The sequence below is a fragment of the Gasterosteus aculeatus genome, chromosome 13 (genome assembly GCF_964276395.1).
Source record: "Gasterosteus aculeatus chromosome 13, fGasAcu3.hap1.1, whole genome shotgun sequence".
Lineage (NCBI taxonomy): Eukaryota > Metazoa > Chordata > Actinopteri > Perciformes > Gasterosteidae > Gasterosteus > Gasterosteus aculeatus.
In genome coordinates, this window is record NC_135701.1 from 15,498,796 (window position 1) to 15,515,552 (window position 16,757).

General features: G+C 46.3%; 1 protein-coding gene across 2 annotated transcripts in view; it reads left to right on the forward strand.

Moving 5' to 3' along the window:
- Positions 1 to 1,652: 1,652 nt before the first annotated feature.
- lmx1bb (LIM homeobox transcription factor 1, beta b) overlaps positions 1,653 to 16,757 on the forward strand; it is a 41,702-nt gene continuing 26,597 nt past the window's right edge. The window contains exons 1-3 of one of the 2 annotated variants that reach the window (XM_040196132.2): positions 1,653 to 2,075; positions 2,412 to 2,534; positions 3,014 to 3,200. In XM_040196132.2, the coding sequence (XP_040052066.1) occupies positions 2,465 to 2,534; positions 3,014 to 3,200 (257 nt within the window). In that variant the 5' untranslated portion in view covers positions 1,653 to 2,075; positions 2,412 to 2,464. Of the gene's footprint in view, positions 2,076 to 2,257; positions 2,535 to 3,013; positions 3,201 to 16,757 lie in introns of those variants that run through there. The other variant, XM_040196131.2, reaches the window with a different exon arrangement.

Sequence of the window (16,757 nt, forward strand, 5' to 3'; positions counted from 1 at the left end):
TCCTCGTGAACACAAGTGACCTGGCCAATAGGCTAACTGCTGAATGGACGAACGGGAAGGGGGAGGGGGGGGCGTTAGACGTGATATATTAGACTATATGTTTTTTTTTAAATGTATTGATTATACGGCACGTAATGCTTCTTAGTGGTAAGATAATCGTGCGTGTGAGGTGGAGGTAATTGACCCCAAGCTGCAAACAGAAGAAAAACACCCAACAGAAAAAAACACAGCTAAGCCAGCCAAGGGTGGATGACGTCATGACTGGCAGGTATACGGACCTGATTCCCACACAGTAAGTGTACTGAACGTCTCCTTTAACGAACAATAGAAACTTAAAAGTGTCCGTTTCCTAATGTTAAGCACTGTGGCAGTGGGTGGAAGTGGGTTCGGTTGCAGGCTCCTGTGATGGGCTTGGGATACCTCCGGTGAACGGCAGAGGGCCACGCGTCTCATCCGGGCTACAGGTCATCGCTCGATGCTCCACGCAGGACATCCACGAGCAGCAGCCGGGCCTTTGCCATGGGGAGGGAAAGGCTCCGAGGAGATGTGCACTGAAATGTGCTCCCTTCCTTCCTTCCTTCCTTCCTTTATTCCTCTCAAGTAATTATCACAAGATGGTCTCAACCAGTTATGATACATAGTATTACCGTGGTGTCCGTTAACTCTGAATCCCCTCGTGAATAAAGCAGCAGGCGGTTATTTTTTCTGTTAGTATCAAGATGAAAACGAATGCTTGCGTTGGCTTGTCTGCGCCGCTGTGCGTCTCCTTGTGTCCGGTCCCCGGCGCATCGCCCTGCCGGTGTCCGTGTCCGGGGCTGGATCACGATGAGCCTCTCGTGCAGCCCTGTCATGTCAGACAGGCCTCAGTGCAGCACCTAGCACCTTAAAACGCACGCACTGACGTCTCGGTAATTATTAGGCATGCGTGTCATTTTTAAATAACGCGCATTTACTTGTTTGGGAATTTTTAACTAGTGAGAGTAAGATATTTTACATAACATGTATAGCCGTTATTTCTGCAAAAATAAATACAGGACAGGCTTGTATTATTATGCATGTTATTACCTGGCCTACCATTATAATGATTATTATGATTGTGTGTAGCATTATTCCCGGCGCTTCTCCGTGGCCCGCAGATGGAGAGCTCGGTTTGTCGCTGTTATCGACGCTGATCGCCAGGTGCATCAGCTGAAAGGAGACAGCGGCCCCGACGGGAAACAATACACAAAGGGGCAAGAAAAGGCACGTGATGCTGATCGCTACTTCTCACATCCTGACAGAAATACAGATATCAATCCATGAGGAATAAAGAATGTCTTTACTTCCAGATGTCGCAGTTATGGTTTGATGGTGACGTCACATTATAGAATATAATACCGGGACATAACACGCACAATGATGAAGTTAGTGTTAGTGTTCATATGATTCCAACAGTATTAATGATATTGTTATCATTGCTATTATGACACATTGTTGCTTCCGTGCAAAATCCGGCCTCTGTAAAACACCACTTTTCTCTCTGCTCTTCTTCCATGTGTTCGCGCGCGCGCGCGCGTGTGTGTGTGTTGTTATTGGACCGAAGACTGTACTCCTCTCCAATAGCATCCCAGCGGCAGTGAATGGAGGAATGAAAAAGAAGGGGGGAAAAAAAAAGAGAAGTGCATCCATGCACGCAGTGGCAGTGGGAGGATCCACTCGCTCCGATCTCGGTGTGAGACTGTGTGCAGCGGCCGGGACACAAGCAGCCGAGCGCCTCTGCTACTTCCACGCAGTTACTGCCGGGACATCTACATACATACACGCTGCTATTTTTGGATTTGTTGTCAAGTTGTGTTGCTGACTCCCCCCCCCACCCCCCCTTACCCTCCGCTCCCCCCGTCTCCCCCCCCCCTCCTCACACACACACACACACACACACACACACACACACACACACACACAGAGACGCTCACACACACACACACGCGAGCTTTAACAAAACTGTTATTCCGCGAAGAAGTTTTGCCAGCTTTGTCCCGTCGGCTCGAGGACGAGAAGAAGATAAAGGCTCCTCAGTGCTTTTCTGATCCTAACAGGTGACTGTTCGAGAGCGTTTTGTTGTTGATTGTTATTGCCCGTGACACCCCGGAGAGACGTGGAGCCGCTTTTTACACTTGCCTCTCTGCCTTTTAAACTATCGCGAGCATCACCGTCGAGCTTTGTTTTTCTTTTTGTTGTTTTTGCATTTCTTTTTTTTTCCTTTTTTTCTTTTTTTAATTTTTCTTTTTTTTTTTTTAGTTTTCCTCGTGCGAGCTGCAGGCTGCGTGCCCGCGCGGCTCCGACAGCTTTCAGCCTTCCAGACAGCCGCGCGTGCGCCCCGGGATCGCTTCCTGATCAGAAGTTTGACCGTGTTCTTATGGATATTGCAACAGGTCTCGTGTCACTGGAGCGCCTCTCCGCGGCGGGACAGTCCGAGACGTGCATCATGCTGGACGGCATAAAAATGGAAGACCATCCCCTGCGATCGGGACAAGCCATGCTCGGGGTCATGCTCGGTGAGTCTTCTTCTTCTTCCTCCTCTTCTTCTTCAACCACTGTGAACGAACTGTGCACGCGCAGGTCATACACAACTTATTTCCCCATCTGGATGCCAGGAGGCGACTGTTCATGGCCACTGCGCCTTTGCTTGGGATCGTCACACGTTCATATTGCATTCGAAATGGATTTAAAACAAATTACTGGTAACGATGTAAAATGTAGTTTTATTTGCTACTGAGACAGAAACCAATCATGTAAGACCCCCCCCCCCCCCCCCCCCTCCCGACATGGCTGTTTGAGTGATGTCATCTACAGGCCTTATTGGGGAGAAAAACATTCCATCCTTTAAAATTAAATTTAAAATGAAATTTAAAATAAAATAAAAATACAGCAAATAAATGTAATCAGCCCGTCACACCTTTAGAGTCATTAATCCGGGTTTAAAAAAAAAAATTCTGACGTGCCTCCAACAACTCGTGTGCCGTTTGTTTCGCAGGGAGCGACTGTCACCACCCGTCCGTGTGTGAAGGATGCCAGCGTCCCATCTCCGACCGCTTCCTCATGCGAGTCAACGACTCCTCGTGGCACGAGGAGTGTTTGCAATGCACCGTGTGTCAGCAGCCGCTCACCACCAGCTGCTACTTCAGGGAGAGGAAACTGTACTGCAAACACGACTACCAACAGTAAGCACGACCCCAACGAGACATCTGCGCTGCTTTTTAATAAATCTTTCTGCGTTAAAAAAAAAAAAAATGGAGGAGGGAAAACAATTAAAAGAAGACACCATGGTGGTTCTGGTTTTGGGTCTGGGAGGCCCCGCTGCGCAGGGATACAGCGGGTCAGCTAAAGTTCTAACTGGAATTATAGAAAGATTTAACCTAATACACGTTAGACAGCATTGCATGGACGCAGTTTAAACCACTTTCTGGCGGCCGTATTTTACCACAAGGATTAAATCTGATCTTTTTTTTTTTTAAACTTCGCTTAAACATTTTTGAATAAACCGTGAGATGTGGAAACGTGTGTTGCAGTAACACACCGCTGTGTTATTGTCATATGCTCGGCTTTCTTACGCTGTTTCCACGGTCGTGTGTGCGGAACGAGCGCGTTTCTTTTTCAAAAATGTGCGATCCGACGGAGGCCCGAGAATGTGAAGAGTCTTTCTGCTTCCTCATCCCTTTCTCTGTCAGGTATTTCCTGGTTGCATCGTAGAGCATTTTTACATCCCAATCGGCCGCTTTAGATTATTAAAATGAAGGAAAACATAATATCTGTGAGTTTCTTTAGAAGTTCACAACGCACTTTGGATTTATTTTCCGATCGGCCCAAATTCGCCTTTTTTTGTCAGTCTGATGCCTCGAATTCTCTTAAATGTTATATTTTCAAATTTTGTTCAAACATATTTCATGTTCGGAGTCAATCACGTTTTTATTTTCATTTAACTCTATTTTTATTTTATTTAATTTTCATTTGTATTGGATATGACGTGTTTTTGCATGCGGTATATGCGACATGGCAATAATTTAACGGCTGAATGGAAAACAAGCTTTTTATACCAGTTAAACGCACCTGTAGGATACATGCCCCAAGGTAGATTTTGTGGTTACACGTTAAGCATTTAAGCATTTGCACACGCTTGACTATACACAAACCCACACTTTTAAATATATGAATAATTTAGTGTTAAATTAAAGTGTGTTAAGTTTAACTGTTTAAAAAAAGTAAGAAACTTATTTTGGTTTAAAATGCTGTAGTTTGATTAAAACAGCAGACTTGTGTAATTAAATCCAGATTGTTCATTTTAAAATGTAGTGTGTTAAAAATATATTGTGTGAAACTCCAAACATAATAAATAGTAAGCATAACTATTAATATTACAGACCCTAAAATAATAATTCCAAAAATTATAGATGCATTGCAATAATGCAGGAATTGCCCCCTTGTGCTTTTTGCTTTATAGGTAATTACGATACATTTTGACATTTTATATTCGGCCTGTGGCAGAAAGTACATGGCAGCCATTAGCCATGGAGAAGGATAAATTAGTAAATTGAATTATAAAATGATCACCTAAAATCAGCAGCAAAGCCAGATTTAGTGACACAAATATGGAGGCTAAGTAAGAACAATGTTGAGGGTGGCTGTCTGGCCTGTGAGGACCCCGGGGTGCCCCCGTGTTTTCTCATCGCATGAGCGCTTTTCATGCTTGTCACTACATTTTCAGCTTTTTGTGTGCGGCCTTTTTAACAATTCTACTTCGATTACCAGGACATTATCGCTCTCTGCTAGATACCTTGCAAGCAACAAAGGGTTACATCTATTGCCATGCGTGCTATTCATCCAGCTTTGTGACACCGGTGTAGTCGCCTGATAACAATGGAAAATTCATAGCAGTAACTACGGGATACCAGAGCAGAGCCACGGCGTCGCGGCTCAGAGGGCTGCAAGCTGAGACTGTCCGGCAAAGAGAAGGATCTCTTTCTCATGCCTGTTATATAAAACAGGCATATATATACATACATAGCGGCACCATTTGTTGTTGTTGTTGTTGTTTCTGTAAAGACAAGAATTCAGCCACAAACATACGGAGACAGCTTTCCTTTGCTTCTTAGCCGCACACTTGGTGCACAGCTGACCACTTTCCCCCCTTTTTCTCTCCACACTGAATGCTGTGAGCTTGTGTGGCACGTCGGCTCGCCGGAGCCAAACACAGCGAGCCGCTGGGCAACGTCCTGCTCTCACACAAACAAACTCATCACGTCTTTTAATTCTTCTCCCTCTTTCCACCCCGCTTATTTTTTAAAATACATTTCACTCCTCTCAGGTTAAATGCTAACTGGAGGGTCCCTCATCCCATAGACAAGCATCCCTTTTTTGTTTACCCCTATTTGCATTGATGGGATACTTAAAGATGTAATTGGCACCTTTTTGACTTTTATGACACCCATTTAAGATGCATTTGTCAGCCCACAAACTGCTTTGGGCAGCGTAGAGAGCTCTTCGCCTTACAGAGGTCTTCGTGCCTAATTACATTCCTGTAGCAACTGATTCATGCCCCGTAATCAGCTCTCACTAGCTATAATAAATCAAGGAATTGGCAAGCTTTTTCTTTTTTTTTTTGCACCTTTGGAACAGGTTTAAGTGCAGGCGGGGGAAAACAATTGTGTACTGTGTTATTAAAACTCCCACCAACACAGTTCAACACATCTTACTCTATTACAGTGCAATTATATAGTAACAAGATCGGATTATATTGGCCTCGTTTTATGCCGAGCGGCTGCCCTGTATTTATCGCCCCTGACTTTATACCAAAAATTGTGAATGAGGAATATTTTTGATGGCTCTAAGATTCGGGGTCCGAAAACAATCTCACGTGTTCAGATTGTGCGGGCATATTTACAACAGGAGAAAAGAGAATTTAGTATATTCCAGACGAAGAGTAAACAGCAATAGAGCGCTGCTAACCTTTCGCGAGAATATTTCAGAAGAATGAGATAATTGAAGGCAAATAGGCATAGCTGTCAGCTGGACGGGAGTCATAGCCGCAGAGGAGGAACAAGCTTGAACGAGACGGGCGGTATGTAAAAGATGAGAGTGGAATTACACCTCCTCGAGAGAGAGTTTGTTGTGCCCTGGTGTTTGGAGGTCAATTATACGTCATTAGGAAGAGGGAGATCTTTTCCCCAGGGAGACCTTTCCTCCAACCAAGCAGATGCCTTGAAAGGAGCCATGTAATAAGGACTATCACTCGACCAACGTGTTGGACGACACCCCTGTAATGGACCGCCTCGTTAGAAACACAACATGACATTAACATAGCTGTATTTAACACCATGCTGTTAGGGTTTTTTTTTTCTTCTTCTCCTTGCTTTGCAAAGTTCAACTTTCATGCGAAACGTTATTTTAGCTTCTTCGGCATGCAGATTTTTTTGTTGTTGAAATTTTCAAATTCTCGTGCTGTGCTGTGAGCGGAATTAAATCCAGGTCACGGTGGTGCGGGCAGTAGAAAAACACAGGAGTGATGGAGCCATAAAAGCAGAACCTGTCTCACCTCCCATGCACGCTGGACGATCCCCCGGTGTGCTGAGAGCTGCTTTTTTAGAAATGTTTGGAGTGCCCTCCTGTGAAATTGTTGTTTTTTAATTAGCTATGCTTGGGACTCTGCAGCAGTGTGTGCCGGGTGGATGCTGACGGCTGGCTTTCTGTGTTAGCTCACCGAGTGTGTGTTTTACTATAGGGCACTCCCGCGTGGCCTGGCACTTTGCAAAACGCTCACACACACACACCAAAAAAAAAGAAAAAAAGAATGTACTTCATGTTGTCAACCCAGCTGGGTAGTTTTGCAGTTAATTAAAGACTGTCCTCGGTGCTTCTAAAGTATTTCAGAGAACGCTCCGATCGGGGGTCCACGTTTCTGGCCGCACCTCTTTTCAGTTTTTTAAATTTTTTATTCTCCCTAAATAGGATAAAAATGTGTCTTTAGCAGCCGCTGCTCTTGGGTAAATAAAAGAAGGACCTGTGTAGAGAGACAAAAATCTAATGTTAGAAGCACTAAGCCGGATAATATTGCTTCAGCTTGCTGGGGTTTTCTGTGCTCGCAGAGGAGCTGGCTGAAGCTGGCCCCGTTCCTCTGTAAGGAAGTATTGGGTTTAATGTCAACATGGCTCGGCCTGTCCCAGCAGCGTACTAGGATGCATCATCCGTCATCTCATGGTTTGCTAACTGTCCCCCCTCCCCAGCATATTCACACCCATTAAAGGACCTGTTGGAGTGGTATTTATTTGCATCGCTAGCTACAGCTTGGCTGATCGCTTGCTTTTTCTCCTTTTCCGGTTCCCACAAATAGCTCTTGAGTGGTACTGATACCTGATTGAAACGTATCATTTTGCATGAACCCCTGTGCGTGTGGATAGTGCAGTAATAACATTCACACCAGGTACATCTATGAAAGCTCCAATCGTCTTCTGTTTAAATTCACTTGATGCTTTTCGTGCGGCCGTCATTAAATCTTAAGTACAAGTTCTGAACAAGCTCTGAAATCGAGTGATTCCACGAAGGTCTGTATTATAAAGGCATTTTTATGTTTTTAATATAAATGAGTGGGAGCAGTATGAGTGTGTGTGTGTGTGTGCGTGAGGGGGGAACTATAAGTATACTAATGTGTACGTAGCAGCGGCTGGAACACAAAGCACTTTGCAGGACGCTCCGGAAAGCCTCAGTGGCTGCACGGTATAATGCCCATCACCACTTTAGAGGCCAGACTGGTGGCGAGGGATGTGGAGAGAGGTCTCTGTGGCTTTGTGTGGGGAGCTGCAGTGCAGCGGAGGAGAAGGATCCAGCGGAGGGATGTGCCCGGTGTGCTCACATTACACTGGATGATAGCGGAGGGGCTGCAGAGGAACTCAAGCATGCAATTTGTTGGTAGCCACAATTTAACCTCATCTCCTAAAGCCGGCGCTTAGGCAGCCGGTGGGACGTGTCAGTCAATCGGGAATGCTAATCAGCGATGGAGGAGAGAAAATCCTCAGCTCTGCAATGTGGTGATTTTCATCACTGGCTCCGAGTCCACGGGCCTTCGGGTTTATTTTCACAGCATGACAAGTCTTCATAACAAAACGGAAAGCAACCACAAACCATTAAATGCAATTTACAAATTAGATTTTGGCCAAATCTGTGAAACACTGTAATAGCTTTCTTAAAGTAGCTTGCAGAGAAATACAGACACTCAGCAAATGTTTTCAATTCCAATTTGCCAGATTACATGTTTAAATCAGAAGAATGAGCATTTCTTCACACGCTGGAATTTTGCTCCGCTGAAATTGTTTTTGTTGCAAATATAATTTACGCCGTGTGTGTAAGCGTAACATTTGCAGAATTCGTCTCCGCTCATCTCCCGTATTTTTAATGACATTTCACAATTAGTCTCATTCTGCTTCTGTAGTTTGGAAACAGCCCACCCCCGTTTCTTCCAGGCAGCCTGGTCGAACGTGCATGAGAAATTGAGACACGGCCTCCGCTGCTGGCTCGCAGCATGGCTGCCGGCCCCAACTATGTACGTGTGATCCCACTCTGGAATGTTTTTCCAACACGTAGGCTTTTCACAGATACACTAGAGAGGACTGGCATCATAGTGGCAAGTGCTGCATTCAGACTGTTGTGTGCCCAAGGCTTACTCTCACACTCACGTCACACATTCTAGCTCTACATGGGAATGGGCATAGCAGTGTGTTTGTCTACACACCCCAGGTTTCTGTGAGGCTGTGTGTGTGTGTGCGTGATTGCTTCCTCTTTGTGCTCCTTTCTGTCTGTATTTTAAACATATGCCGCTTCATCTTAGTTGCTCCATGTCTAAATTTCAGCACGATAGTTTCTTTTCTTTTTTTTTTTTTTACAGATAAACAATTCTTTGTCTTTTTTTTTTTTCCTACCTCTTTTAATCTTCATCAAATGAGATTAGCCCCCAAATACCGGTATTCCTTCCCAAAGTGACTGACAGAGATTTGCACTTTTATCATTAAGTGTGACACTAAGCCGCTCGGAGCTTTGTCTTGAATGGAGGGTCTGACGGAAACGGGGGCTCCTAATCCTTTTATTTGTGTCAGACCCAGAAATAGGGAATAATGGGGCCGGGGCGGGGATGGGGCCGCAGAATGCCACGGCCCCTCAGACCCGGCCTCCACAGCCAAGTGAGCATGAGACTCATCCTATGTGGTCTATGCACTCGAGCGGCCGCACATTTGTGCATCTACAGTATGCCGAGATGTGTGCTGGAGCAAATGCACACAGTCACGAGTACGCCGTCTTGTGTACCAACACATATGTCCACCCACAGATTGCGCGCGCACGTGCACAGTCAATTGCTGTACCTTGCTCACAGCAGAGCATGTGACGAGTGCATTGCATCGCAATAGCAGGAGGTTGAGTCTAGGATGAGATTAATAAAGTTTGCCGGTTCCCTGGTCGAGGTCCAACGCTAGGCTTTTGTCTGCGGCTCACATCGGGTCGTGGGGCTTCAGCTTCTTTTGTGTGTGCACTCTTGTGGTAATCCATCTCCAGCGGGAGTCCCCCGGGGCACTTTATTTACTCATTCAACTGTTGGGAAGTCTGTTAGACTGCAGATCAGATGCGGTGAAACCAATGTGATTACTTTAACCACCACTTGCAGATTCCTGCCCAGCGTCTCCTCTCGCCCAGAGCCGGTGGGTCCTGCAGGTGGGAGGGAAGGTCCACACTGGCTCATCCAGCCTCCTCCGTCCTGTTTACCAGCCTTGGTTCGAGGGCTTATGAAAGTTCTGCATTGGTTATTGGAACTCCTGTGCCCACACTCTGTAGAGCTGCCTTGAGTCCTTTATTATCCATGTGTATTTGAGTTTATTATTTTTCTCCGGTTGATCTGAAAAAATTTGGAGCTCCGAAATTGCTGGCTGACTGAAATTTGTCTCGTTCGCGCCCGATCATAATTCAACACCCCAGCAAGTGTGTTAAAACTAACATCTAGGTTTTATTCCAAACAATGAGATGGATTTGGTTATCCATTCATCAACCCAGAGCTACGTATTTGGGACTAACCCCCGTGTTAAACCGTTGCAGGCTGTCAGGCCTTCTGAATTTACTCTCCGCCTCTTCCCCCTGGCGTGCCTTGGGAATAAGGTTGAAATCAGCTGCCAGAACCGGCATCTACAGTGAGAGCTCCCCAAACTCGCTGTTTAGGACCCACCGCTGATTGGTGATGGCTGTCTCGGCAAGAAAAATAACCCCCGATGAAAACAGTGCAGATTGGGTTTCCACGCATCTGACTCACTCCCCACCGACCCCCACGGCAAGGCAGCGTGATTTGTGCATGAGGTCGCTTGACCCATGGAAGCTTCAAAAAGCAGCGAGGGGAAATATTTGGATGATCCTGGTGGGGGAGTGGAGACGTGGGAGGGAGGCAGAGATGATAGGCGCTGGGTGAGAGCGAGGCAGAGCGGTGTGTAAGGCATGTGCAGATGTGGAGTCTCCGTGGTGCACCAGTGCTGCCGCGATGACAGGGACGTGTGACTGTCCCTCTCGGACTCGCACTGGTGTCCCTGAGGACAGCTGTGACGCAGCGTTCTGCAAAAAAATGGTGGCCAACCGTAGAGGAGACATGCATGCGTGCATAATGGGAATTGCAGGAGAAGGAGGTGTTTTATCATCAGGCCCCGTGCCGCTGATACTGATCGTTTGTACCTCTCACCCCCCGCCCCCACATCCCTTCTCCTCGCTCTCTACCTTTTCTCTGGAAAGTCCATGAATCATGAAAGCCTCAAAGTAATCTGGTATGAAAAGAAAAGGATGATAAGGGGATAAAACGTGAAGATATTTCACATTTTCCTTTGTGCATATGTGATTTCGTAGTCTTCTCTAGATGGACATTTCTGTCCGGTTGCCTTGATGAGAAAAATGTGTTGCTGGATTTGAAGGCTGAGTTGTTTGATCCATTTGCCTACATTTTATCCTCTGGCCATGGTATTGTTTGATTCCACCTCACGGCCTCGTAGCACATTACCAATGCACAGGATCTGCCTCTGCAAACCCCTTTCAACAGAAATAGCTGTAGCGCACTGCGGCTCGTCAGTTAAAAAAAGCAAAAGCTCTGGTCTGAAGCAGCTCCAATCATTCTCCGGGCTCCTCCTGAGAGTGGGTGGAGTAGACTGACCCCCCCACCAAGGGTGTCTGTCTGCCTCAACGTTGGCCCTGCAGAAGCAACCAGCCTCACAGGCCGGAGTTGCGCTCTGAAACCAGAGCTCCGACGTTGTGTTGTGATCCCAGCTGGAGAGACAGCTCTGACTCTGAGCGGAGCCCTCTCGCAGCGTGCAGCCGGGGTCACCGGTGGCCTCCCGCCCTTCATCAACCCGCCGCGCTTTTGCGCAACACCGACTAGTACTACATTATTTATTGACCTAAGAGTTTTTGGGCTCTATGGTGACTCTGTCTAGCCATGCATATCGATCAATTACATCTATCGAGTAGGAGGTTACGCTACACAAAATGTTAGCTCTGCCTGTGCAATTTTCAAGATGAATGTTTCTCATGACTGTCGGCAACAGAGTTCTGTCTGTGAAATGCATTGTCATCTGTTATGTCTATGTTGGATAGCCTCACTTTAAAACATCAGTATCCGTGAAGAAACCATAAAATCCGGCTTTTGCAAAAATGCCACTTTTGAGGGTTTGTGGTGTGAATGTGTCTTCAAGTCTGTGTTTTTCCACTTTCTCCGTACAGCATGTTTATCATATGGTCTCCTGTAGGTTCCAGCTTCGTTTCGCATCCAATCGTGCTTTTAAGCATTCCTGCGTGAACGTGCCCGCGTGTGTGTGTGTAGCGTGCCCTCTCGCGTGTGCGTATAGCGGGTCTGTCACTCGGCCAAGCATTGGACATGCTGCTGGCAGGCGACACAGTCTGTGGATTCCCCCCCCCCCTTGGTCGTGCTGCTCTGGAGGCAGAATGTGGTGCGTGCCACCCAAACCACCAGCCAACCCCCCCCCCCCCCCCCCCCCTCCTCCTTTCTATCATCATCCAACCGGCCTTCTCCCTGCTCTCCATGCTCTCCCTTCCTGGGCCCCAGAGCCTGGGCTGTGGCCTGTGGATGAGTGCTACATCCTGGCTGTCAGCACAGGGGTTAGCTGGGGATTGGCCTGTGGTGGAAGTGCAGTATCAGGCCCCGTCTGTCAGCTCCTCGTTCCACCTCCTCCCGCCCCCTGAGCGTGCGCGCGCGGGCTGCAGTCATGGGCGCAAACATACTGGCGAGCTGTGACTGACTCAGACCCCTGACTTGAAAGTGAAAGGGTTGCCCTCAGAATAGGTATATTCATAACCACGCCAACGAAGAGTGGCTGCCCAGAACCCTTAAGTGCAAGTGGTGTTGTGTTTTTAAACAGACCGCGGAGGCTTTGACATATAGTTTACTATTTCACCCAGTATTTCATTTCAGGTACTTTTAGCAGTTGCCGTCTGACTTCCGAGGAAGGACCTCTCGCCCATGTGAGCTGGCTGGCAACCGTTTGTTACTTTGAAGATTGATAGTCAAGATAGAGTATAAACCGTGGGGCCATTTTTTTGCCGTTATTCAGATTTGTGGAAGCTTACCTTCACTCTGTGTGCGAATCACATTACCTGATGTGCACTTACATACATGCTTACACACACATGGGCACGCATCTGTACTGCACATGGTCGCTGACAGGCCGACACATATAATCAGATGAATTGGTCCATCTCTCCTTGGAAACATCACACGTACACATAAAGGCCACTGGGAGCTTTCAGCTGGAGGCAGCTTACAGTAACCAGAGGCCTCGCAGCAGGCGCGAGGTCGGCAGCATCTCTTCATGGCTTACGTGTTTGAAAAATGATTACAGCATACGGCCTCGCCGTGTCCGGCAGAGGAATTTCTATGTGTTCCTCTTTTAAACTTTTAGCAGAATTCGACACAAACCTTTTTTCTCCCCCCACAACATAAACATGAAAGTTGTTGTGTTGCTTGGCAGAAGCCTCGGCGTCTTCAAAGACAGTGGTAAGATACGCTTGGCCTGTGGGATGAATATTATGAGAACATTAACCATAATCCTTATTAACATTCTCCGAGCTACTTGCAGGTTCAGCGCCCGTCGCGTGTTTTTCTTATTCCCCACAAGTATGTCTGTGTTAGGGCCTCTACACACATGCTGCCATTCATGATTTTATTATAGGGTTTAGCCTCACCACAACTCGTACATAGGGAAGACTAATGCTTTCTGTCTCCTTTTCAAATTGTGTAATATTATGTTATCTACATATCCTTCTTTTTGCATTTATTTCAGTAAATATGTTAGATTCAAAGATTCAAACTTAAATTTTAACTTCAAACTTAATAAATTATCAGGTTATATAGATTTATAAATCTACTTTTAAATATTGCTTTAAATTAACACAAAGAGGCACGAGTCATGTTAAATAGTATTGGGACTAAGAGTTGGAAATGGTGCATCCAAAACAGAAGAGGTGAACAAAATAAAATGATGATCAGAAGTAATGGTTAGCTAAGCCACAACTAATACGGGAAAATAAGTGAAATAACTGTTTGCTAAAAGTAGTGGATAAACAGTTGAAATGGCGAATGAATAAACGACTGCAAAAGTAGTGAATACATATCAAAAATGTCCACTCAAAAACAACTGTTTTATTGTTAATAGTTGAACAATATCACTTTTAAAACTCTGCAACGCTACTTGAGATCATTTGAACGAGCTGCGCTATTTTGAGAGCCGCTGCTTTCCAGGGTAAAAATAGGACATTTATACACAGGCTCCAACTTCCTCCCGAGAATATTGTCTGTATGACTTTTGTTCACTGTTATTTATTCTCTCCACTTACCAGTGGGATGCGGTTCACCAGACAAAAATAAAAAATGCAGATAGTCTTAAGCTGTCAAAAAATGACATTCTGCTGGGTTCTTTCTGGTGATTGTGCAAATGTTGCGTCTGCCTGCTGTGGCTCATGTGCTGCTGGCAGGACGAGCCAAACAACCCATAGAGATGTATTTTGCAAATAGCCTTTTGCCCCGCTCTGTTTTTTTTTTTTTTCTTTTCTTACACATTCTGGCTCTAATAAGCTGTGACACGCCTTAAACAACCACCCTCTCAAAGAGCACATCTAGTGCGGCGCGGCGGTTTGGTGTCCAGGGGAAGCCTGTGGTTCTGGAGCCAGAGAAGGAGTCGTTCCCTGCCGTCCCACAGAGACGACAGGAAGATAAGAAAGAGAAGTGGCCTCTCCGCGTAAAAACATCCCACCAGGAACAAACCGAACATGGGGGAGAATCGGGGGGGGCTTCAAGTCTCTTGTCAAAATCTTCCCCTAACTGGGAGAAAATACAAGACATTTCATCCGAGATTCCTTTATTAATGTTAACTAGAAACCTTAGTTGTTCAGAATCCACTCTAAGAGGTTATTGGACTTTGGATTTGTGACGGGGCTTCTACTAACCAACAGCCACAGAAATAAAGAAGGGGGGGGGCAAAGTATAAGCGACAGTCTCTTGGCAGACAAGCCCTGCACTTAGAATACCGCTTATATTTTGAAACATTTGAGAAGGCGAAGTGAAAAGGTAGTCCAGACTATATGCGTAATGAGGGAACCGTAGGGAAGGAGGAACAGCGAGCGGTTTCTGGAAGCGGCACTAACGCGGAGATCGGCGGCATTAAAAAAGATTTACACCCCTCGGCTCAGAGACAGTTTTCTTTTTGCTCAATGGTTCCCTCTTTTACAGATATTTCAAGGAAGTAATAAACTCCACTGACAAGCATCCGAGTGGCTTTGAAACATCCCTCATGGGCAACAGAGGTCCAACACCTCCGTCGCGGCGCCTCACCTCGTCGCGTGGTTATTTTGTGTGTATCAGCGAGCACATTATGATCGGCTCGCTGTTGTTTGTATCGAAGAAGTGTTGCGTAACAAACTATAATTCATCAAACGTTTCATTGCCCCCCTCCCTCCCCGTGGGTAAGTCAGTTGAGCATTTATCTGGTGGTGCTTTTAGCCGTGTGGTTAGCGCCTGCGGACCTGGCGGCGCAGCTCTTTTGAAGCTGTCTGCGTGGTGCGGAATGAGGCCCTGCGCCGTGTAAGATGTCATACTCCCACTGCGCTCACCCACATGTTCTGTCGGCCTTGATGTGCCCGAAGCATTCAGTGCTACGTTGGCTAGCGCTAATGGAAACTCTTACGGTGCCTTGCAATCGCATTATTTCTTTTTTTGCTTTTCTTCTTTGATATATTAAAGAAGGGCTTGGAGAGAGGAGTGGAAAGAATATGCATTATCTGCTAATTATTAAGATTAAGGCTCGGATAAATAGACCGGGACGAATCGTAACATTTGTCTCGAGTAAAGCGGGTCTCTCTGCGTTCTGCGTTCTCCCACCACAGCAGGGACTTTTAGCTATCTCGCTGGGACAGAGTGTCCCCTTTGAATCCGGAGCCGGGAACAGGGTTGGCAAAGCACTACAGCAATGTGGGACGAGGAAACATCTCAACCTCGCGCAGGTTCAACAAGAAAACAGGCTGCTTCTGGTTAGTCACCCTGATGCGCAGTGATAAACAATTCCTGTGGTCTCCTTCGCAAAGGAACATCACTGGCAACGACTGGGTGTTCACGGGCAGGTTTGTGCGCTTTAATACATGCTGAGACATGCAGACATGTGTTTTTTTCCAAACATTAGGTCTAAAAATCAATATCTCACCAGAAATATCATGATTGGTGTATCTGGTTTTATTTGGTCATGCGTTACATTTGTACATGCTTGAAATGGACTGATGTGACGTTGATGTGGTTCGGCGTGAGCAGTTTGAAAAATGGTGATTTTATTAACCGCCGTGAGATGCTTCAATAGCAGGAGAGATAAAAAGACGTGCGCGATGTCTCTTCATGCTAAATCTGCAGCCCGACAAATGTCCCCAACTTTTTCCAAAGGCGCGATGGAGAAGTTTTTAAAAGATTACACAGAGGGTCTGTGGTCTTCTTCGCCCTTGTTGGTAACTGGACAGTTTTATCTGCTGCTGCAGATGCCTGGCACGGAGCCTCGGGGTGATAAAAATGTCTGCAGAAGGCAAGTGTTGGTGGTGAGGATCCATGAGGTTAGCAGGATCAGAGCTCCGTTGAAAGGACATTAAGCAACAAAACAGGAATAATAAACAAGCAGCCGGTTACTCATACCATCAGATTTATCACATCTCCAAACCGGGGAGAGGCAGGGCCCCTCCCGGGCTGTTCTTCATTACTCTGCAGTCCAAAAAACAAGCCAGTCAAGGAAAAAGAACAATAGTAGCGAGGAAGGTGGGGAAGCTTTCGCGATTTCAAATCATAAATATACAGGTTTTTACTTTCGTGCACTTTATTTTGCCCCCCGTCTCACGAGAGAAAGTCTCCTCGCCATCTGCTCCTTTCTGCTGCTGGTCGACCGGGAACGGCTGATTGAGTTGACTGCTTTGGCAAACAGCGTTCACAGACAGCAGTATTACACAGAAGGGTTAAGGAATCATTTTGACTTTTTAGACCTCGGGGAATGGAAATCCGCATGCTTGTTTTTGTTTTGTTGCCTCACGTCTCTATGTTGAATTGGGTTTCAGGAGTTTGGCCACGTTATGAGCACTTGCCAAAGTAGTAAGGGTTTGCTTTCGTGTGTGTGTGTGTGTGTGTGTGTGTGTGCGGCCTATGTGAGTCCTGCGGGAGTGGGAGTGGTGTACCA